The sequence below is a fragment of the Oncorhynchus keta genome, unplaced genomic scaffold (genome assembly GCF_023373465.1).
Source record: "Oncorhynchus keta strain PuntledgeMale-10-30-2019 unplaced genomic scaffold, Oket_V2 Un_contig_9451_pilon_pilon, whole genome shotgun sequence".
Taxonomy (NCBI): Eukaryota; Metazoa; Chordata; class Actinopteri; order Salmoniformes; family Salmonidae; genus Oncorhynchus; species Oncorhynchus keta.
Window position 1 is genome coordinate 5,001 of NW_026290548.1, and position 23,435 is coordinate 28,435.

The 23,435-nt window shown below is 47.3% G+C and overlaps 1 protein-coding gene across 1 annotated transcript; it reads left to right on the forward strand.

Moving 5' to 3' along the window:
- The first annotated feature begins 2,097 nt into the window (after positions 1–2,097).
- Positions 2,098–7,934, forward strand: LOC127927116 (uncharacterized). Its single transcript, XM_052512910.1, has 2 exons — positions 2,098–7,756; positions 7,838–7,934. The coding sequence occupies exon 1, from the start codon at positions 5,632–5,634 to the stop codon at positions 6,763–6,765; it is 1,134 nt and encodes a 377-aa protein (XP_052368870.1). The 5' UTR covers positions 2,098–5,631; the 3' UTR covers positions 6,766–7,756; positions 7,838–7,934.
- Positions 7,935–23,435: the final 15,501 nt, after the last annotated feature.

The following is a 23,435-nucleotide window of genomic DNA, read 5'->3' on the forward strand; positions in this document are numbered from 1 at the left end:
TAGTCTAGTGGTTAGAGGAGGAGGCAGGTAGTCTAGTGGTTAGAGGGGGAGGCAGGTAGTCTAGTGGTTAGAGGGGGAGGCAGGTAGTCTAGTGGTTAGAGGAGGAGGCAGGTAGTCTAGTGGTTAGAGGGGGAGGCAGGTAGTCTAGTGGTTAGAGGGGAGGCAGGTAGTCTAGTGGTTAGATGGGGGAGGCAGGTAGTCTAGTGGTTAGAGGGGGAGGCAGGTAGTCTAGTGGTTAGAGGGGGAGGCAGGTAGTCTAGTGGTTAGAGGGGGAGGCAGGTAGTCTAGTGGTTAGAGGAGGAGGCAGGTAGTCTAGTGGTTAGAGGAGGAGGCAGGTAGTCTAGTGGTTAGAGGAGGAGGCAGGTAGTCTAGTGGTTCGAGGAGGAGGCAGGTAGTCTAGTGGTTAGAGGGGGAGGCAGGTAGTCTAGTGGTTAGAGGGGGAGGCAGGTAGTCTAGTGGTTAGAGGGGGAGGCAGGTAGTCTAGTGGTTAGAGGGGGAGGCAGGTAGTCTAGTGGTTAGAGGGGGAGGCAGGTAGTCTAGTGGTTAGAGGAGGAGGCAGGTAGTCTAGTGGTTAGAGGGGGAGGCAGGTAGTCTAGTGGTTAGAGGGGGAGGCAGGTAGTCTAGTGGTTCGAGTGTTGGACGAGTAACCGAAAGGTTGGATGACGGCATTAAGAAAGCATATATTTGGGATGATAATAATGATGATAATGTGATGTGTTGTTTTTCCATTCCCCCACCAGGTGGCAGCAGAGGTCAACATGTGAAGCTCAACCAGAGACTCAGAGAGCTTCAGTCTTCAGGCCACACAGACAGGACCACTATAGACCACTACATTCCCCCACCAGGTGGAAGCAGAGGTCAACATGTGAAGCTCAACCAGAGACTCAGAGAGCTTCAGTCTTCAGGCCACACAGACAGACATTTACATTTACATTTAAGTCATTTAGCAGACGCTCTTATCCAGAGCGACTTACAAATTGGACAGGACCACTATAGACCACTACAGACAGGACCACTACAGACAGGACCACTACAAACAGGACCACTACAGACAGGACCACTATAGACAGGACCACTATAGACAGGACCACTATAGACAGGACCACTATAGACAGGACCACTATAGACAGGACCACTACAGACAGGACCACTACAGACAGGACCACTACAGACAGGACCACTACAAACAGGACCACTACAAACAGGACCACTACAGACAGGACCACTACAAACAGGACCACTACAAACAGGACCACTACAGACAGGACCACTACAGACAGGACCACTACAAACAGGACCACTACAGACAGGACCACTATAGACAGGACCACTATAGACAGGACCACTATAGACAGGACCACTACAGACAGGACCACTATAGACAGGACCACTATAGACAGGACCACTACAGACAGGACCACTATAGACAGGACCACTATAGACAGGACCACTATAGACAGGACCACTACAGACAGGACCACTATAGACAGGACCACTACAGACAGGACCACTATAGACCACTATAGACAGGATCACTACAGACAGGACCACTATAGACAGGACCACTACAGACAGGACAACTATAGACAGGACCACTACAGACAGGACCACTACAGACAGGACCACTATAGACAGGACCACTACAGACAGGACCACTACAGACAGGACCACTACAGACAGGACCACTACAGACAGGACCACTATAGACAGGACCACTACAGACAGGACCACTATAGACAGGACCACTACAGAAAGGACCACTACAGACAGGACCACTACAGACAGGACCACTACAGACAGGACCACTATAGACAGGACCACTACAGACAGGACCACTATAGACCACTACAGACAGGACCACTACAGACAGGACCACTACAGACAGGACCACTATAGACAGGACCACTACAGACAGGACCACTACAGACCACTACAGACAGGACCACTATAGACCACTATAGACAGGACCACTATAGACAGGACCACTAAAGACAGGACCACTATAGACCACTACAGACAGGACCACTACAGACAGGACCACTAAAGACAGGACCACTATAGACCACTATAGACAGGACCACTAACAGACAGGACCACTACAGACAGGACCACTACAGACCACTACAGACAGGACCACTACAGACAGGACCACTAAAGACAGGACCACTATAGACAGGACCACTACAGACAGGACCACTACAGACAGGACCACTACAGACAGGACCACTATAGACCACTATAGACAGGACCACTATAGACAGGACCACTATAGACCACTACAGACAGGACCACTATAGACAGGACCACTACAAACAGGACCACTACAGACAGGACCACTACAGACAGGACCACTATAGACAGGACCACTAAAGACATCTATAGACAGGACCACTAAAGACAGGACCACTAAAGACAGGACCACTAAAGACATCTATAGACAGGACCACTATAAACAGGACCACTATAGACCACTACAGACAGGACCACTATAGGCAGGACCACTAAAGACATCTATAGACAGGACCACTAAAGACAGGACCACTAAAGACAGGACCACTAAAGACAGGACCACTAAAGACCTCTATAGACAGGACCACTAAAGACAGGACCTCTATAGACAGGACCTCTATAGACAGGACCACTACAGACAGGACCACTAAAGACAGGACCACTATAGACCACTACAGACAGGACCACTACAGACAGGACCACTAAAGACAGGACCACTATAGACCACTATAGACAGGACCACTACAGACAGGACCACTACAGACAGGACCACTACAGACCACTACAGACAGGACCACTACAGACAGGACCACTAAAGACAGGACCACTATAGACAGGACCACTACAGACAGGACCACTACAGACAGGACCACTACAGACAGGACCACTATAGACCACTATAGACAGGACCACTATAGACAGGACCACTATAGACCACTACAGACAGGACCACTATAGACAGGACCACTACAAACAGGACCACTACAGACAGGACCACTATAGACAGGACCACTAAAGACATCTATAGACAGGACCACTATAAACAGGACCACTATAGACCACTACAGACAGGACCACTATAGGCAGGACCACTAAAGACATCTATAGACAGGACCACTAAAGACAGGACCACTAAAGACAGGACCACTAAAGACCTCTATAGACAGGACCACTAAAGACAGGACCTCTATAGACAGGACCTCTATAGACAGGACCACTACAGACAGGACCACTAAAGACATCTATAGACAGGACCACTAAAGACATCTATAGACAGGACCACTACAGACAGGACCACTAAAGACCTCTATAGACAGGACCACGACAGACAGGACCACTAAAGACCTATATAGACAGGACCACTACAGACAGGACCACTAAAGACCTCTATAGACAGGACCACTAAAGACATCTATAGACAGGACCACTAAAGACAGGACCACTATAGACAGGACCACTAAAGACCTCTATAGACAGGACCACGACAGACAGGACCACTAAAGACCTCTATAGACAGGACCACTAAAGACCTCTATAGACAGGACCACTACAGACAGGACCACTAAAGACATCTATAGACAGGACCACTAAAGACAGGACCACTAAAGACCTATATAGACAGGACCACTACAGACAGGACCACTACAGACAGGACCACTAAAGACCTCTATAGACAGGACCACTAAAGACCTCTATAGACAGGACCACTAAAGACATCTATAGACAGGACCACTACAGACCTCTATAGACAGGACCACTAAAGACCTCTATAGACAGGACCACTAAAGACCTCTATAGACAGGACCACTAAAGACCTCTATAGACAGGACCACTAAAGACCTCTATAGACAGGACCACGAAAGACCTCTATAGACAGGACCACTAAAGACAGGACCACTAAAGACATCTATAGACAGGACCACTACAAGACATGACCATTTTGACCATTATAGACAGGACCACTATAGACAGGAACAGGGTCAGTCTTAGTATACTACTGATACTACTACTACAACTGCTACTACACTGCTGCTACTACCACCACCACCACCACCACCACCACCACCACCACCACCACGACTACTACTACTACTACTACTACTACTGATACTACTACCACCACAACTGCTTCTGATACTACTACTACCACTACTACTACTACTGATACTACTACTACTACTGATACTACTACTACAACTAACCCTAACCTCCCTCTCCTGAAACACACTGTGTTGCATTACATATCTGAAATATGCTGTATAAATAAAGCTTGATTTGAAGAAGCCATTTCAGGCTATATTATCTTGTGGAAGTATTTTATCTTGTCAAACTATATTATCTTGTCGAGCTATATTATCTTGTGGAAGTATATTATCTTGTCTAACTATTATCTTGTGGAAGTATTTTATCTTGTCTAACTATATTATCTTGTGGAAGTATTTGATCTTGTCTAACTATATTATCTTGTGGAAGTATTTGAACTTGTCTAACCATATTATCTTGTCGAAGTATTTTATCTTGTCTAACTATATTATCTTGTCTAACCATATTATCTTGTCGAAGTATTTTATCTTGTCTAACTATATTATCTTGTGGAAGTATTTTATCTTGTCTAACTATATTATCTTGTCTAACCATATTATCTTGTCTAACTATATTATCTTGTCTAACCATATTATCTTGTCGAAGTATTTTATCTTGTCTAACTATATTATCTTGTGGAAGTATTTTATCTTGTCTAACTATATTATCTTGTCTAACTATATTATCTTGTGGAAGTATTTTATCTTGTCTAACCATATTATCTTGTCTAACTATATTATCTTGTCTAACTATATTATCTTGTGGAAGTATTTGATCTTGTCTAACTATTTCATCTTGTCTCACTATATTATCTTGTCTAACCATATTATCTTGTGGAAGTATTTGATCTTGTCTAACTATTTCATCTTGTCTCACTATATTATCTTGTCTAACTATATTATCTTGTGGAAGTATTTGATCTTGTCTAACTATTTTATCTTGTCTAACTATATTATCTTGTCTAACCATATTATCTTGTCTAACTATATTATCTTGTGGAAGTATTTTAACTTGTCGAACTATATTATCTTGTCTAACCATATTATCTTGTCTAACTCTATTATCTTGTGGAAGTATTTGATCTTGTCCAACTATATTATCTTGTGGAAGTATTTTATCTTGTCTAACTATTTCATCTTGTCTCACTATATTATCTTGTCTAACCATATTATCTTGTGGAAGTATTTGATCTTGTCTAACTATTTCATCTTGTCTCACTATATTATCTTGTCTAACTATATTATCTTGTGGAAGTATTTGATCTTGTCTAACTATTTTATCTTGTCTAACTATATTATCTTGTCTAACCATATTATCTTGTCTAACTCTATTATCTTGTGGAAGTATTTGATCTTGTCCAACTATATTATCTTGTGGAAGTATTTTATCTTGTCTAACTCTATTATCTTGTGGAAGTATTTTATCTTGTCTAACTATATTATCTTGTGGAAGTATTTGATCTTGTCTAACTATATTATCTTGTCTAACCATATTATCTTGTCTAACTATATTATCTTGTCTAACTATATTATCTTGTGGATGTATTTTATCTTGTCTAACTATAATATCTTGTGGAAGTATTTGATCTTGTCTAACTATATTATCTTGTCTAACTATATTATCTTGTGGAAGTATTTGATCTTGTCTAACTATAATATCTTGTGGAAGTATTTGATCTTGTCTAACTATATTATCTTGTCTAACCATATTATCTTGTCTAACTATATTATCTTGTCTAACTATATTATCTTGTGGATGTATTTTATCTTGTCTAACTATATTATCTTGTGGAAGTATTTGATCTTGTCTAACTATATTATCTTGTCTAACTATATTATCTTGTGGAAGTATTTTATCTTGTCTAACTATATTATCTTGTCTAACCATATTATCTTGTCTAACTATATTATCTTGTGGAAGTATTTGATCTTGTCCAACTATATTATCTTGTGGAAGTATTTTATCTTGTCTAACTATATTACATTGTGGAAGTATTTTATCTTGTCTAACTATATTATCTTGTCTAACCATATTATCTTGTCTAACTATATTATCTTGTCTAACTATATTATCCTGTGGAAGTATTTTATCTTGTCCAACTATATTATCTTGTGGAAGTATTTTATCTTGTCTAACTATATTATCTTGTGGAAGTATTTTATCTTGTCTAACTATATTATCTTGTCTAACTCTATTATCTTGTCTAACTCTATTATCTTGTCTAACTCTATTATCTTGTGGAAGTATTTTATCTTGTCTAACTATATTATCTTGTGGAAGTATTTTATCTTGTCTAACTATATTATCTTGTCTAACCATATTATCTTGTCTAACTATATTATCTTGTGGAAGTATTTTATCTTGTCCAACTATATTATCTTGTGGAAGTACTTTATCTTGTCTAACTATATTATCTTGTGGAAGTATTTTATCTTGTCTAACTCTATTATCTTGTCTAACTCTATTATCTTGTGGAAGTATTTTATCTTGTCTAACTATATTATCTTGTGGAAGTATTTTATCTTGTCTAAGTATATTATCTTGTCGAAATATATTATCTTGTGGAAGTATATTATCTTGTCTAACTATATTATCTTGTGGAAGTATATTATCTTGTCTAAATATATTATCTTGTCTAACTATTATCTTGTGGAAGTATTTTATCTTGTCTAACTATATTATCTTGTGGAAGTATTTTATCTTGTCTAAGTATATTATCTTGTCGAAATATATTATCTTGTGGAAGTATATTATCTTGTCTAACTATATTATCTTGTGGAAGTATATTATCTTGTCTAAATATATTATCTTGTCTAACTCTATTATCTTGTGGAAGTATTTTATCTTGTCTAACTATATTATCTTGTGGAAGTATTTTATCTTGTCTAAGTATATTATCTTGTCGAAATATATTATCTTGTGGAAGTATATTATCTTGTCTAACTATATTATCTTGTGGAAGTATATTATCTTGTCTAAATATATTATCTTGTCTAACTCTATTATCTTGTGGAAGTATATTATCTTGTCTAACTCTATTATGTTGTGGAAGTATTTTATCTTGTCTAACTATATTATCTTGTCTAACTATTATCTTGTGGAAGTATATTATCTTGTCTAACTCTATTATCTTGTGGAAGTATTTTATCTTGTCTAACTATATTATCTTGTCTAACTATTATCTTGTGGAAGTATTTTGTCTTGTCTAACTCTATTATCTTGTGGAAGTATTTTATCTTGTCTAACTCTATTATCTTGTCTAAATCTATTATCTTGTGGAAGTATTTTATCTCGTCTAACTCTATTATCTCGTGGAAGTATTTTATCTTGTCTAACTATATTATCTTGTGGAAGTATTTTATCTTGTCTAACTCTATTATCTTGTCTAAATCTATTATCTTGTGGAAGTATTTTATCTTGTCTAAATCTATTATCTTGTGGAAGTATATTATCTTGTCTAACTCTATTATCTCGTGGAAGTATTTTACCCGACACGCCTGCTGGCCAGGTTGGTGGACTTTAGAAAAACAAGCAACAGGTGAATGTAGTGAACAAGACTCCCATCCCATTCAGTGTTTTTTACCCAGATTGGAGCAGAGATGCAGAGGGGCGTGTTGCTTGTAAACCAGAACCACACGCCAGGAGGATACAGACAGCTCAAGAGGTATGCTGAGACATGCAGAAAAATACACAGATTTAAAAACATAGAAGGAAGCATAATGTTGAAGGCTCTATATTGTTTCAGGTGTTTTTGACTGATCCAACTTAAGGACAGGGGCGACCGTCCCCCCCCCAGCCATCCTCACTGATCCAACTTAAGGACAGGGCGACCGTCCCCCCCCAGCCATCCTCACTGATCCAACTTAAGGACAGGGGCGACCGTCCCCCCCCCAGCCATCCTCACTGATCCAACTTAAGGACAGGGGCGACCGTCCCCCCCCCAGCCATCCTCACTGATCCAACTTAAGGACAGGGCGACCGTCCCCCAGCCATCCTCCCTGATCCAACTTAAGGACAGGGGCGACCGTCCCCCCCCCAGCCATCCTCACTGATCCAACTTAAGGACAGGGGCGACCGTCCCCCCCCCAGCCATCCTCACTGATCCAACTTAAGGACAGGGCGACCGTCCCCCCCCCAGCCATCCTCACTGATCCAACTTAAGGACAGGGCGACCGTCCCCCCCCCAGCCATCCTCACTGATCCAACTTAAGGACAGGGGCGACCGTCCCCCAGCCATCCTTCCCTCACTGATCCAACTTAAGGACAGGGCGACCGTCCCCCCAGCCATCCTCACTGATCCAACTTAAGGACAGGGGCGACCGTCCCCCCAGCCATCCTCACTGATCCAACTTAAGGACAGGGTGACCGTCCCCCCAGCCATCCTCACTGATCCAACTTAAGGACAGGGGCGACCGTCCCCCCCCCAGCCATCCTCACTGATCCAACTTAAGGACAGGGGCGACCGTCCCCCAGCCATCCTCACTGATCCAACTTAAGGACAGGGGCGACCGTCCCCCCCCCCCGCCATCCTCACATACTTTGTGGCCCCTCAGATTCTTGGAGCGTCCGACTCCCCTGAGCACTGCTCTCAATTCCATTTCAATTCGAGGGGCTTTATTGTCATGGGAAACATATGTTAACGTTGCCAAAGCAAGTGAAATAGATAATAAACAAGAGTGAAATAAACAATAAAAAATGAACAGTAAACATTACACACACAGAAGTTTCAAAACAATAAAGACATTACAAATGTCATATTATGTCTTGACAACAGTGTTGTAATGACGTGCAAATAAATTAACATAATTATGGGTTGTATTTATAATGGTGTTTGTTCTTCACTGGTTGCCCTTTTCTTGTGGCAACAGGTCACACATCTTGCTGCTGTGATGGCACACTGTGGTATTTCACCCAGTAGATGTGGGAGTTTATCAAAATCGGGTTTGTTTTTGAATTCTTTGTGGGTCTGTGTAATCTGAGGGAAATATGTATCTCTAATATGGTCATACATTTGGCAGGAGGTGAGGAAGTGCAGCTCAGTTTCCACCTCATTTTGTTGGCAGTGTTGCACATAGTATGTCTTCTCTTGAGAGCCAGGTCTGTCTGTCTGTCTGTCTGTCTGTCTGTCTGTCTGTCTGTCTGTCTGTCTGTCTGTCTGTCTGTCTGCCTGTCTCTCCCTTCAGACAGTAGACCAGCCAGTCTCTCTCTTTCACTCTCTCTCTCCAGACAGTAGACCAGCCAGCCCCTCTCCTTCTCTCTGTCCCTCCAGACAGTAGACCAGCCAGCCCCTCTCCCTCCAGACAGTAGACCAGCCAGCCACTCTCCTTCTCTCTCTCCCTCCAGACAGTAGACCAGCCAGCCCCTCTCCTCCTCTCTCTCCCTCCAGACAGTAGACCAGCCAGCCCCTCTCTCCTCTCTCTCTCCAGACAGTAGACCAGCCAGCCTCTCTCCCTCCAGACAGTAGACCAGCCAGACCCTCTCCTTCTCTCTCTCCCTCCAGACAGTACACCAGCCTTTCTCTCTCCTTCTCCCAGGGCCCTCAGGTCAGCAGTCAGCTGGAAGGGGGGGAAGGGGGGGGGCTTCACCAGACCAGACATTTCAATTTGAGTCATTTAGCAGAAGCTTTTATCCAGAGAGATATAAAGTTGTGAGTGCATGCATTTTTGTACAGACACACTACTCTCCCTCCCTCCAGACAATAGACCAGTCAGCCCCTCTTCCTCTCTCTCCCTCCAGACAATAGACCAGCCAGCCCCTCTTCCTCTGTGTCTCTCCCTCTGCCCCAGGGGCCTGGGGTCAGCAGTCAGCTGGTGGGGGGAGGGGGGGTAGTCTAGAGCTGCCAGACAGCGGGGGAGGAGGCTGTAGTCTGGGGGAGAGGTGGTTGAGATTCAGACACCCTCTGAATCTCTGATGAAGACAGAGGACGACTCCAGGCACCACAAACATCCCAGATCAGCCAAATGGTAAACTAGTACCAAGTCGTACCCTACACTATAGGGAATAGAGTGCCGTTTGGGATGCAGATTTATAGAGTTACAACAGTACTAAGACAACCCAGTGTGTGTTATCTGTCACGTACAGGGCCCAGTGAGAGGGTCTCCTATCTGTCACGTCCAGGGCCCAGTGAGAGGATCTCCTATCTGTCACGTACAGGGCCCAGTGAGAGGGTCTCCTATCTGTCACGTACAGGGCCCAGTGAGAGGGTCTCCTATCTGTCACGTACAGGGCCCAGTGAGAGGATCTCCTATCTGTCACGTCCAGGGCCCAGTGAGAGGATCTCCTATCTGTCACGTCCAGGGCCCAGTGAGAGGATCTCCTATCTGTCACGTCCAGGGCCCAGTGAGAGGATCTCCTATCTGTCACGTCCAGGGCCCAGTGAGAGGATCTCCTATCTGTCACGTACAGGGCCCAGTGAGAGGATCTCCTATCTGTCACGTACAGGGCCCAGTGAGAGGATCTCCTATCTGTCACGTCCAGGGCCCAGTGAGAGGATCTCCTATCTGTCACGTCCAGGGCCCAGTGAGAGGATCTCCTATCTGTCACGTCCAGGGCCCAGTGAGAGGATCTCCTATCTGTCACGTCCAGGGCCCAGTGAGAGGATCTCCTATCTGTCACGTACAGGGCCCAGTGAGGGGATCTCCTATCTGTCACGTCCAGGGCCCAGTGAGAGGGTCTCCTATCTGTCACGTCCAGGGCCCAGTGAGAGGATCTCCTATCTGTCACGTACAGGGCCCAGTGAGAGGATCTCCTATCTGTCACGTCCAGTAATGTTAGTAAGAAGGAGAGAGGAGCGACCCAGAGACCAGGTTGTAATGTCTTGTAAGGAGAGAGGAGAGACCAGGTTGTAATGTCCTGTAAGGAGAGAGGAGAGAGGAGAGACCAGGTTGTAGTGTCCTGTAAGGAGGAGAGAGGAGAGACCAGGTTGTAATGTCCTGTAAGGAGAGAGGGGAGACCAGGTTGTAATGTCCTGTAAGGAGAGAGGAGAGAGGAGAGAGGAAAGACCAGGTTGTAATGTCCTGTAAGGAGAGAGGAGAGAGGAGAGACCAGGTTGTAATGTCCTGTAAGAAGAGAGGAGAGACCAGGTTGTAATGTCCTGTAAGGAGAGAGGAGAGAGGAGAGACCAGGTTGTAATGTCCTGTAAGGAGAGAGGAGACGCCAGGTTGTAATGTCCTGTAAGGAGAGAGGAGAGACCAGGTTGTAATGTCCTGTAAGGAGAGAGGAGAGACCAGGTTGTAATGTCCTGTAAGAAGAGAGGAGAGACCAGGTTGTAATGTCCTGTAAGGAGAGAGGAGAGACCCAGAGACCAGATTGTAATGTCCTGTAAGGAGAGAGGAGAGACCAGGTTGTAATGTCCTGTAAGAAGAGGAGAGAGGAGAGACCAGGTTGTAATGTCCTGTAAGAAGCGGAGAGAGGAGAGACCAGGTTGTAATGTCCTGTAAAAGGAGAGGAGAGAGGACAGACCAGGTTGTAACGTCCTGTAAGGAGAGAGGAGAGGCCAGGTTGTAATGTCCCGTAAGAAGAGAGGAGAGACCAGGTTGTAATGTCCTGTAAGAAGAGGAGAGAGGAGAGACCAGGTTGTAATGTCCTGTAAGGAGAGAGGAGAGACCAGGTTGTAATGTCCTGTAAGGAGAGAGGAGAGGCCAGGTTGTAATGTCCTGTAAAAAGGAGAGGAGAGAGGAGAGACCAGGTTGTAATGTCCTGTAAGGAGAGAGGAGAGAGGAGAGACCAGGTTGTAATGTCCTGTAAGGAGAGAGGAGAGAGGAGAGACCAGGTTGTAATGTCCTGTAAGGAGAGAGGAGATACCAGGTTGTAATGTCCTCTAAGGAGAGAGGAGAGAAGAGAGAGGAGAGACCAGGTTGTAATGTCCTGCAAGGAGAGAGGAGAGAGGAGAGACCAGGTTGTAATGTCCTGCAAGGAGAGAGGAGAGAGGAGAGACCATGTTGTAATGTCCTGTAAGAAGAGAGGAGACCAGGTTGTAATATCCTGCAAGAAGAGAGGAGAGAGGAGAGACCAGGTTGTAATGTCCTGTAAGGAGAGAGGAGAGACCAGGTTGTAATGTCCTGTAAGGAGAGAGGAGAGACCAGGTTGTAATGTCCTGTAAGGAGAGAGGAGAGAGGAGAGACCAGGTTGTAATGTCCTGTAAGGAGAGAGGAGAGAGGAGAGACCAGGTTGTAATGTCCTGTAAGGAGAGAGGAGATACCAGGTTGTAATGTCCTGTAAGGAGAGAGGAGAGACCAGGTTGTAATGTCCTGTAAGGAGAGAGGAGAGACCAGGTTGTAATGTCCTGTAAGGAGAGAGGAGAGACCAGGTTGTAATGTCCTGTAAGGAGAGAGGAGAGAGGAGAGACCAGGTTGTAATGTCCTGTAAGGAGAGAGGAGAGAGGAGAGACCAGGTTGTAATGTCCTGTAAGGAGAGAGGAGAGACCAGGTTGTAATGTCCTGTAAGGAGAGAGGAGAGACCAGGTTGTAATGTCCTGTAAGGAGAGAGGAGACGCCAGGTTGTAATGTCCTGTAAGGAGAGAGGAGAGACCAGGTTGTAATGTCCTGTAAGGAGAGAGGAGAGACCAGGTTGTAATGTCCTGTAAGAAGAGAGGAGAGACCAGGTTGTAATGTCCTGTAAGGAGAGAGGAGAGACCCAGAGACCAGATTGTAATGTCCTGTAAGGAGAGAGGAGAGACCAGGTTGTAATGTCCTGTAAGAAGAGGAGAGAGGAGAGACCAGGTTGTAATGTCCTGTAAGAAGCGGAGAGAGGAGAGACCAGGTTGTAATGTCCTGTAAAAAGGAGACGAGAGAGGACAGACCAGGTTGTAATGTCCTGTAAGGAGAGAGGAGAGGCCAGGTTGTAATGTCCCGTAAGAAGAGAGGAGAGACCAGGTTGTAATGTCCTGTAAGAAGAGGAGAGAGGAGAGACCAGGTTGTAATGTCCTGTAAGGAGAGAGGAGAGACCAGGTTGTAATGTCCTGTAAGGAGAGAGGAGAGGCCAGGTTGTAATGTCCTGTAAAAAGGAGAGGAGAGAGGAGAGACCAGGTTGTAATGTCCTGTAAGAAGAGAGGAGAGACCAGGTTGTAATGTCCTGTAAGAAGAGAGGAGAGACCAGGTTGTAATGTCCTGTAAGGAGAGAGGAGAGACCAGGTTGTAATGTCCTGTAAGGAGAGAGGAGAGACCAGGTTGTAATGTCCTGTAAGGAGAGAGGAGAGACCAGGTTGTAATGTCCTGTAAGGAGAGGAGAGAGGAGAGGCCAGGTTGTAATGTCCTGTAAGAAGAGAGGAGAGACCAGGTTGTAATGTCCTGTAAGGAGAGAGGAGAGGCCAGGTTGTAATGTCCTGTAAAAAGGAGAGGAGAGAGGAGAGACCAGGTTGTAATGTCCTGTAAGAAGAGAGGAGAGACCAGGTTGTAATGTCCTGTAAGAAGAGAGGAGAGACCAGGTTGTAATGTCCTGTAAGGAGAGAGGAGAGACCAGGTTGTAATGTCCTGTAAGAGAGAGGAGAGAGGAGAGGCCAGGTTGTAATGTCCTGTAAGAAGAGAGGAGAGACCAGGTTGTAATGTCCTGTAAGAAGAGGAGAGAGGAGAGACCAGGTTGTAATGTCCTGTAAGGAGAGAGGAGAGACCAGGTTGTAATGTCCTGTAAGGAGAGAGGAGAGACCAGGTTGTAATGTCATGTAAGGAGAAAGGAGAGACCAGGTTGTAATGTCCTGTAAGGAGAGAGGACAGACCAGGTTGTAATGTCCTGTAAGGAGAGAGGAGAGGCCAGGTTGTAATGTCCCGTAAGAAGAGAGGAGAGACCAGGTTGTAATGTCCTGTAAGAAGAGGAGAGAGGAGAGACCAGGTTGTAATGTCCTGTAAGGAGAGAGGAGAGACCAGGTTGTAATGTCCTGTAAGGAGAGAGGAGAGGCCAGGTTGTAATGTCCTGTAAGAAGAGAGGAGAGACCAGGTTGTAATGTCCTGTAAGGAGAGGAGAGAGGAGAGGCCAGGTTGTAATGTCCTGTAAGAAGAGAGGAGAGACCAGGTTGTAATGTCCTGTAAGGAGAGAGGAGAGGCCAGGTTGTAATGTCCTGTAAAAAGGAGAGGAGAGAGGAGAGACCAGGTTGTAATATCCTGTAAGAAGAGAGGAGAGACCAGGTTGTAATGTCCTGTAAGAAGAGAGGAGAGACCAGGTTGTAATGTCCTGTAAGGAGAGAGGAGAGACCAGGTTGTAATGTCCTGTAAGGAGAGGAGAGAGGAGAGGCCAGGTTGTAATGTCCTGTAAGAAGAGAGGAGAGACCAGGTTGTAATGTCCTGTAAGAAGAGGAGAGAGGAGAGACCAGGTTGTAATGTCCTGTAAGGAGAGAGGAGAGACCAGGTTGTAATGTCCTGTAAGGAGAGAGGAGAGACCAGGTTGTAATGTCATGTAAGGAGAAAGGAGAGACCAGGTTGTAATGTCCTGTAAGGAGAGAGGAGAGACCAGGTTGTAATGTCCTGTAAGAAGAGAGGAGAGAGTAGAGACCAGGTTGTAATGTCCTGTAAGGAGAGAGGAGAGACCAGGTTGTAATGTCCTGTAAGGAGAGAGGAGAGACCAGGTTGTAATGTCCTGTAAGAAGAGAGGAGAGACCAGGTTGTAATGTACTGTAAGGAGAGAGGAGAGACCAGGTTGTAATGTCCTGTAAGGAGAGAGGAGAGAGGAGAGACCAGGTTGTAATGTCCTGTAAGGAGAGAGGAGAGAGGAGAGACCAGGTTGTAATGTCCTGTAAGGAGAGAGGAGATACCAGGTTGTAATGTCCTCTAAGGAGAGAGGAGAGAAGAGAGAGGAGAGACCAGGTTGTAATGTCCTGCAAGGAGAGAGGAGAGAGGAGAGACCAGGTTGTAATGTCCTGCAAGGAGAGAGGAGAGAGGAGAGACCAGGTTGTAATGTCCTGTAAGGAGAGAGGAGAGACCAGGTTGTAATGTCCTGTAAGGAGAGAGGAGAGACCAGGTTGTAATGTCCTGTAAGGAGAGAGGAGAGAGGAGAGACCAGGTTGTAATGTCCTGTAAGGAGAGAGGAGAGAGGAGAGACCAGGTTGTAATGTCCTGTAAGGAGAGAGGAGATACCAGGTTGTAATGTCCTGTAAGGAGAGAGGAGAGACCAGGTTGTAATGTCCTGTAAGGAGAGAGGAGAGACCAGGTTGTAATGTCCTGTAAGGAGAGAGGAGAGACCAGGTTGTAATGTCCTGTAAGGAGAGAGGAGAGAGGAGAGACCAGGTTGTAATGTCCTGTAAGGAGAGAGGAGAGAGGAGAGACCAGGTTGTAATGTCCTGTAAGGAGAGAGGAGAGAGGAGAGACCAGGTTGTAATGTCCTGTAAGGAGAGAGGAGATACCAGGTTGTAATGTCCTGTAAGGAGAGAGGAGAGACCAGGTTGTAATGTCCTGCAAGGAGAGAGGAGAGAGGAGAGACCAGGTTGTAATGTCCTTTAAGAAGAGAGGAGAGAGGAGAGACCAGGTTGTAATGTCCTGTAAGGAGAGAGGAGAGAGGAGAGACCAGGTTGTAATGTCCTGTAAGGAGAGAGGAGAGACCAGGTTGTAATGTCCTGTAAGGAGAGAGGAGAGAGGAGAGACCAGGTTGTAATGTCCTGTAAGGAGAGAGGAGAGACCAGGTTGTAATGTCCTGTAAGGATAGAGGAGAGACCAGGTTGTAATGTCCTGTAAGGAGAGAGGAGAGACCAGGTTGTAATGTCCTGTAAGGAGAGAGGAGAGACCAGGTTGTAATGTCCTGTAAGGAGAGAGGAGAGACCAGGTTGTAATGTCCTGTAAGGAGAGAGGAGAGACCAGGTTGTAATGTCCTGTAAGGATAGAGGAGAGACCAGGTTGTAATGTCCTGTAAGGAGAGAGGAGAGACCAGGTTGTAATGTCCTGTAAGGAGAGAGGAGAGACCAGGTTGTAATGTCCTGTAAGAAGAGAGGAGAGAGAAGAGAGGAAATGCACTACGTTTGACCACTACTTTTGACCAGACCAGCATCCAAGAAATCCCAAAATGGGACAAACACCAAATTGAGACTCTGCATGCAGAATTCTGCTAAAATATCCTCTGTGTACAACGTAGAACACCAAATAATGCATGCAGAGCAGAATTAGGCCGATACCCACTAATTATAAATATCCAGACAAGACACGTTCCCAAACATTCAATAACAAAGCCATCGCCTACAGAGAGATGAACCTGGAGAAGAGTCCCCTAAGCAAGCTGGTCCAGGGGCTCTGTTCACAAACACACCCCACAGAGCCATCACCTACAGAGAGATGAACCTGGAGAAGAGTCCCCTAAGCAAGCTGGTCCTGGGGCTCTGTTCACAAACACAAACACACCCCACAGAGCCATCATCTACAGAGAGATGAACCTGGAGAAGAGTCCCCTAAGCAAGCTGGTCCTGGGGCTCTGGTCACAAACAGACCCCACAGAGCCATCATCTACAGAGAGATGAACCTGGAGAAGAGTCCCCTAAGCAAGCTGGTCCTGGGGCTCTGGTCACAAACACAAACAGACCCCACAGAGCCATCACCTACAGAGAGATGAACCTGGAGAAGAGTCCCCTAAGCAAGCTGGTCCTGGGGCTCTGGTCACAAACACAAACAGACCCCACAGAGCCATCACCTACAGAGAGATGAACCTGGAGAAGAGTCCCCTAAGCAAGCTGGTCCAGGGGCTCTGTTCACAAACACACCCCACAGAGAGATGAACCTGGAGAAGAGTCCCCTAAGCAAGCTGGTCCTGCGGCTCTGTTCACAAACACACCCCACAGAGAGATGAACCTGGAGAAGAGTCCCCTAAGCAAGCTGGTCCTGGGGCTCTGGTCACAAACACAAACAGACCCCACAGAGCCATCACCTACAGAGAGATGAACCTGGAGAAGAGTCCCCTAAGCAAGCTGGTCCTGGGGCTCTGGTCACAAACAGACCCCACAGAGCCATCATCTACAGAGAGATGAACCTGGAGAAGAGTCCCCTAAGCAAGCTGGTCCTGGGGCTCTGGTCACAAACAGACCCCACAGAGCCATCATCTACAGAGAGATGAACCTGGAGAAGAGTCCCCTAAGCAAGCTGGTCCTGGGGCTCTGGTCACAAACACACCCCACAGAGAGATGAACCTGGAGAAGAGGACCCTAAGCAAGCTGGTCCAGGGGCTCTGTTCACAAACAGACCCCACAGAGAGATGAACCTGGAGAAGAGGACCCTAAGCAAGCTGGTCCTGGGGCTCTGTTCACAAACAGACCCCACAGAGCCATCATCTACAGAGAGATGAACCTGGAGAAGAGTCCCCTAAGCAAGCTGGTCCTGGGGCTCTGGTCACAAACACACCCCACAGAGAGATGAACCTGGAGAAGAGTCCCCTAAGCAAGCTGGTCCTGGGGCTCTGTTCACAAACAGACCCCACACAGCCATCACCTACAGACAGATGAACCTGGAGAAGAGTCCCCTAAGCAAGCTGGTCCTGGGGCTCTGGTCACAAACAGACCCCACAGAGAGATGAACCTGGAGAAGAGTCCCCTAAGCAAGCTGGTCCAGGGGCTCTGTTCACAAACAGACCCCACAGAGAGATGAACCTGGAGAAGAGTCCCCTAAGCAAGCTGGTCCAGGGGCTCTGTTCACAAACAGACCCCACAGAGAGATGAACCTGGAGAAGAGTCCCCTAAGCAAGCTGGTCCAGGGGCTCTGTTCACAAACACACCCCACAGAGCCATCATCTACAGAGAGATGAACCTGGAGAAGAGTCCCCTAAGCAAGCTGGTCCAGGGGCTCTGTTCACAAACACAAACACACCCTACAGAGCCATCATCATCTACAGAGAGATGAACCTGGAGAAGAGTCCCCTAAGCAAGCTGGTCCAGGGGCTCTGTTCACAAACACACCCCACAGAGCCATCATCTACAGAGAGATGAACCTGGAGAAGAGTCCCCTAAGCAAGCTGGTCCAGGGGCTCTGTTCACAAACACACCCCACAGAGCCATCATCTACAGAGAGATGAACCTGGAGAAGAGGACCCTAAGCAAGCTGGTCCAGGGGCTCTGTTCACAAACACACCCCACAGAGCCATCATCTACAGAGAGATGAACCTGGAGAAGAGGACCCTAAGCAAGCTGGTCCTGGGGCTCTGGTCACAAACACACCCCACAGAGCTCCAGGACAGCAGCACAATTAGACCCAATCAAATCATGAGAAAATTCATTGACACATTGGAAAGAATTGGCAAAATTCTGAAATAGAATGTTATTTGGGCCTAAACAGAGAGAACACAGTGGCAGAATAGACAGTGTTATCATCTCAGACAGCGTTATCATCTCAGACAGCGTTATCATCTCAGACAGTGTTATCATCTCAGACAGTGTTATCATCTCAGACAGCGTTGTCATCTTAGACAGTGTTATCATCTCAGACAGCGTTATCATCTCAGACAGTGTTATCATCTCAGACAGCGTTATCATCTCAGACAGCGTTATCATCTCAGACAGTGTTATCATCTCAGACAGTGTTATCATCTCAGACAGTGTTATCATCTCAGACAGCGTTGTCATCTCAGACAGTGTTATCATCTCAGACAGCGTTATCATCTCAGACAGTGTTATCATCTCAGACAGCGTTATCATCTCAGACAGCGTTATCATCTCAGACAGCGTTATCATCTCAGACAGCGTTATCATCTCAGACAGCGTTATCATCTCAGACAGTGTTATCATCTCAGACAGTGTTATCATCTCAGACAGTGTTATCATCTCAGACAGTGTTATCATCTCAGACAGCGTTATCATCTCAGACAGCGTTATCATCTCAGACAGTGTTATCATCTCAGACAGCGTTATCATCTCAGACAGCATTATCATCTCAGACAGTGTTATCATCTCAGACAGCGTAGTCATCTCAGACAGTGTTATCATCTCAGACAGCGTTATCATCTCAGACAGCGTTATCATCTCAGACAGCGTAGTCATCTCAGACAGCATTATCATCTCAGACAGTGTTATCATCTCAGACAGCGTTATCATCTCAGACAGCGTTATCATCTCAGACAGCGTTATCATCTCAGACAGTGTTATCATCTCAGACAGCGTTATCATCTCAGACAGCGTAGTCATCTCAGACAGTGTTATCATCTCAGACAGAGTAGTCATCTCAGACAGCGTTATCATCTCAGACAGCGTAGTCATCTCAGACAGTGTTATCATCTCAGACAGCGTTATCATCTCAGACAGTGTTATCATCTCAGACAGCGTTATCATCTCAGACAGCGTAGTCATCTCAGACAGTGTTATCATCTCAGACAGCGTTATCATCTCAGACAGTGTTATCATCTCAGACAGCGTTATCATCTCAGACAGCGTTATCATCTCAGACAGCGTTATCATCTCAGACAGTGTTATCATCTCAGACAGCGTTATCATCTCAGACAGTGTTATCATCTCAGACAGTGTTATCACCTCAGACAGCGTTATCATCTCAGACAGTGTTATCATCTCAGACAGTGTTATCACCTCAGACAGTGTTATCATCTCAGACAGCGTTATCATCTCAGACAGCGTTATCATCTCAGACAGCGTTATCATCTCAGACAGTGTTATCATCTCAGACAGCGTTATCATCTCAGACAGCGTTATCATCTCAGACAGTGTTATCATCTCAGACAGTGTTATCATCTCAGACAGCGTTATCATCTCAGACAGTGTTATCATCTCAGACAGTGTTATCATCTCAGACAGTGTTATCATCTCAGACAGCGTTGTCATCTCAGACAGCGTTATCATCTCAGACAGTGTTATCATCTCAGACAGCGTTATCATCTCAGACAGCGTTATCATCTCAGACAGTGTTATCATCTCAGACAGCGTAGTCATCTCAGACAGTGTTATCATCTCAGACAGTGTTATCATCTCAGACAGCGTAGTCATCTCAGACCATCTAGAGAGTAAATAGCTGTTGACCCTCCGAGACATCAGACACACACACCCCTCTGTAGTCTGACTAATGGCCTGTCACACACCACAGACACACAGGGGAAGGTTGGGAAGGAGGGAGTGGGTGGTGAGGAACCCAGACACAAAGGGAGGGAGCCCAGTCACTGGCTGGCTGGCTGCCTGTAGCATGTCTCAGCAAGCAGGAACCAGTCTGAGGTCTGAGACAAGAGGACGTGAGGGCGGACCTCTCCTCTTCTCTGCTTAGTGCCTCAGCCTGCTCCTTGACCCCCATAGACAAGAGGACGTGAGGGCAGACCTCTCCTCTTCTCTAACTAGTGCCTCAGCCTGCTCCTTGACCTCCATAGACAAGAGGACGTGAGGGCAGACCTCTCCTCTTCTCTAACTAGTGCCTCAGCCTGCTCCTTGACCTCCATAGACAAGAGGACGTGAGGGCAGACCTCTCCTCTTCTCTAACTAGTGCCTCAGCCTGCTCCTTGACCTCCATAGACAAGAGGACGTGAGGGCAGACCTCTCCTCTTCTCTAACTAGTGCCTCAGCCTGCTCCTTGACCTCCATAGACAAGAGGACGTGAGGGCAGACCTCTCCTCTTCTCTAACTAGTGCCTCAGCCAGCTCCTTGACCCCCATAGACAAGAGGACGTGAGGGCAGACCTCTCCTCTTCTCCCCTAGTGCCTCAGCCTGCTCCTTGACCTCCATAGACAAGAGGACGTGAGGGCAGACCTCTCCTCTTCTCTAACTAGTGCCTCAGCCTGCTCCTTGACCCCCATAGACAAGAGGACGTGAGGGCAGACCTCTCCTCTTCTCTAACTAGTGCCTCAGCCTGCTCCTTGACCTCCATAGACAAGAGGACGTGAGGGCAGACCTCTCCTCTTCTCTGCTTAGTGCCTCAGCCTGCTCCTTGACCTCCATAGACAAGAGGACGTGAGGGCGGACCTCTCCTCTTCTCTAACTAGTGCCTCAGCCTGCTCCTTGACCTCCATAGACAAGAGGACGTGAGGGCAGACCTCTCCTCTTCTCCCCCTAGTGCCTCAGCCTGCTCCTTGACCCCCATAGACAAGAGGACGTGAGGGCAGACCTCTCCTCTTCTCCCCTAGTGCCTCAGCCTGCTCCTTGACCTCCATAGACAAGAGGACGTGAGGGCAGACCTCTCCTCTTCTCTAACTAGTGCCTCAGCCTGCTCCTTGACCTCCATAGACAAGAGGACGTGAGGGCAGACCTCTCCTCTTCTCTAACTAGTGCCTCAGCCTGCTCCTTGACCTCCATAGACAAGAGGACGTGAGGGCAGACCTCTCCTCTTCTCTAACTAGTGCCTCAGCCTGCTCCTTGACCTCCATAGACAAGAGGACGTGAGGGCAGACCTCTCCTCTTCTCTAACTAGTGCCTCAGCCTGCTCCTTGACCTCCATAGACAAGAGGACGTGAGGGCAGACCTCTCCTCTTCTCTAACTAGTGCCTCAGCCAGCTCCTTGACCTCCATAGACAAGAGGACGTGAGGGCAGACCTCTCCTCTTCTCTAACTAGTGCCTCAGCCTGCTCCTTGACCTCCATAGACAAGAGGACGTGAGGGCAGACCTCTCCTCTTCTCTGCTTAGTGCCTCAGCCTGCTCCTTGACCCCCCAAGAGGACGTGAGGGCGGACCTCTCCTCTTCTCTAACTAGTGCCTCAGCCTGCTCCTTGACCTCCATAGACAAGAGGACGTGAGGGCAGACCTCTCCTCTTCTCCCCCTAGTGCCTCAGCCTGCTCCTTGACCCCCATAGACAAGAGGACGTGAGGGCGGACCTCTCCTCTTCTCTAACTAGTGCCTCAGCCTGCTCCTTGACCTCCATAGACAAGAGGACGTGAGGGCAGACCTCTCCTCTTCTCCCCTAGTGCCTCAGCCTGCTCCTTGACCTCCATAGACAAGAGGACGTGAGGGCAGACCTCTCCTCTTCTCTAACTAGTGCCTCAGCCTGCTCCTTGACCTCCATAGACAAGAGGACGTGAGGGCGGACCTCTCCTCTTCTCCCCCTAGTGCCTCAGCCTGCTCCTTGACCTCCATAGACAAGAGGACGTGAGGGCAGACCTCTCCTCTTCTCCCCCTAGTGCCTCAGCCTGCTCCTTGACCCCCATAGACAAGAGGACGTGAGGGCAGACCTCTCCTCTTCTCCCCCTAGTACCTCAGCCTGCTCCTTGACCTCCATAGACAAGAGGACGTGAGGGCAGACCTCTCCTCTTCTCTAACTAGTGCCTCAGCCTGCTCCTTGATCTCCATAGACAAGAGGACGTGAGGGCAGACCTCTCCTCTTCTCTGCCTACGGCCTCAGCCTGCTCCTTGACCCCCATAGACAAGAGGACGTGAGGGCGGACCTCTCCTCTTCTCTGCTTAGTGCCTCAGCCTGCTCCTTGACCCCCATAGACAAGAGGACGTGAGGGCAGACCTCTCCTCTTCTCCCCCTAGTGCCTCAGCCTGCTCCTTGACCCCCATAGACAAGAGGACGTGAGGGCAGACCTCTCCTCTTCTCTAACTAGTGCCTCAGCCTGCTCCTTGACCTCCATAGACAAGAGGACGTGAGGGCAGACCTCTCCTCTTCTCCCCCTAGTGCCTCAGCCTGCTCCTTGACCCCCATAGACAAGAGGACGTGAGGGCAGACCTCTCCTCTTCTCTGCCTACGGCCTCAGCCTGCTCCTTGACCCCCATAGACAAGAGGACGTGAGGGCGGACCTCTCCTCTTCTCTAACTAGTGCCTCAGCCTGCTCCTTGACCCCCATAGACAAGAGGACGTGAGGGCAGACCTCTCCTCTTCTCCCCCTAGTGCCTCAGCCTGCTCCTTGACCCCCATAGACAAGAGGACGTGAGGGCAGACCTCTCCTCTTCTCCCCCTAGTGCCTCAGCCTGCTCCTTGACCCCCATAGACAAGAGGACGTGAGGGCAGACCTCTCCTCTTCTCCCCCTAGTGCCTCAGCCTGCTCCTTGACCTCCATAGACAAGAGGACGTGAGGGCAGACCTCTCCTCTTCTCCCCCTAGTGCCTCAGCCTGCTCCTTGACCTCCATAGACAAGAGGACGTGAGGGCAGACCTCTCCTCTTCTCTAACTAGTGCCTCAGCCTGCTCCTTGACCTCCATAGACAAGAGGACGTGAGGGCGGACCTCTCCTCTTCTCTAACTAGTGCCTCAGCCTGCTCCTTGACCCCCATAGACAAGAGGACGTGAGGGCAGACCTCTCCTCTTCTCTGCTTAGTGCCTCAGCCTGCTCCTTGACCTCCATAGACAAGAGGACGTGAGGGCAGACCTCTCCTCTTCTCTAACTAGTGCCTCAGCCTGCTCCTTGACCTCCATAGACAAGAGGACGTGAGGGCGGACCTCTCCTCTTCTCCCCCTAGTGCCTCAGCCTGCTCCTTGACCCCCATAGACAAGAGGACGTGAGGGCAGACCTCTCCTCTTCTCTAACTA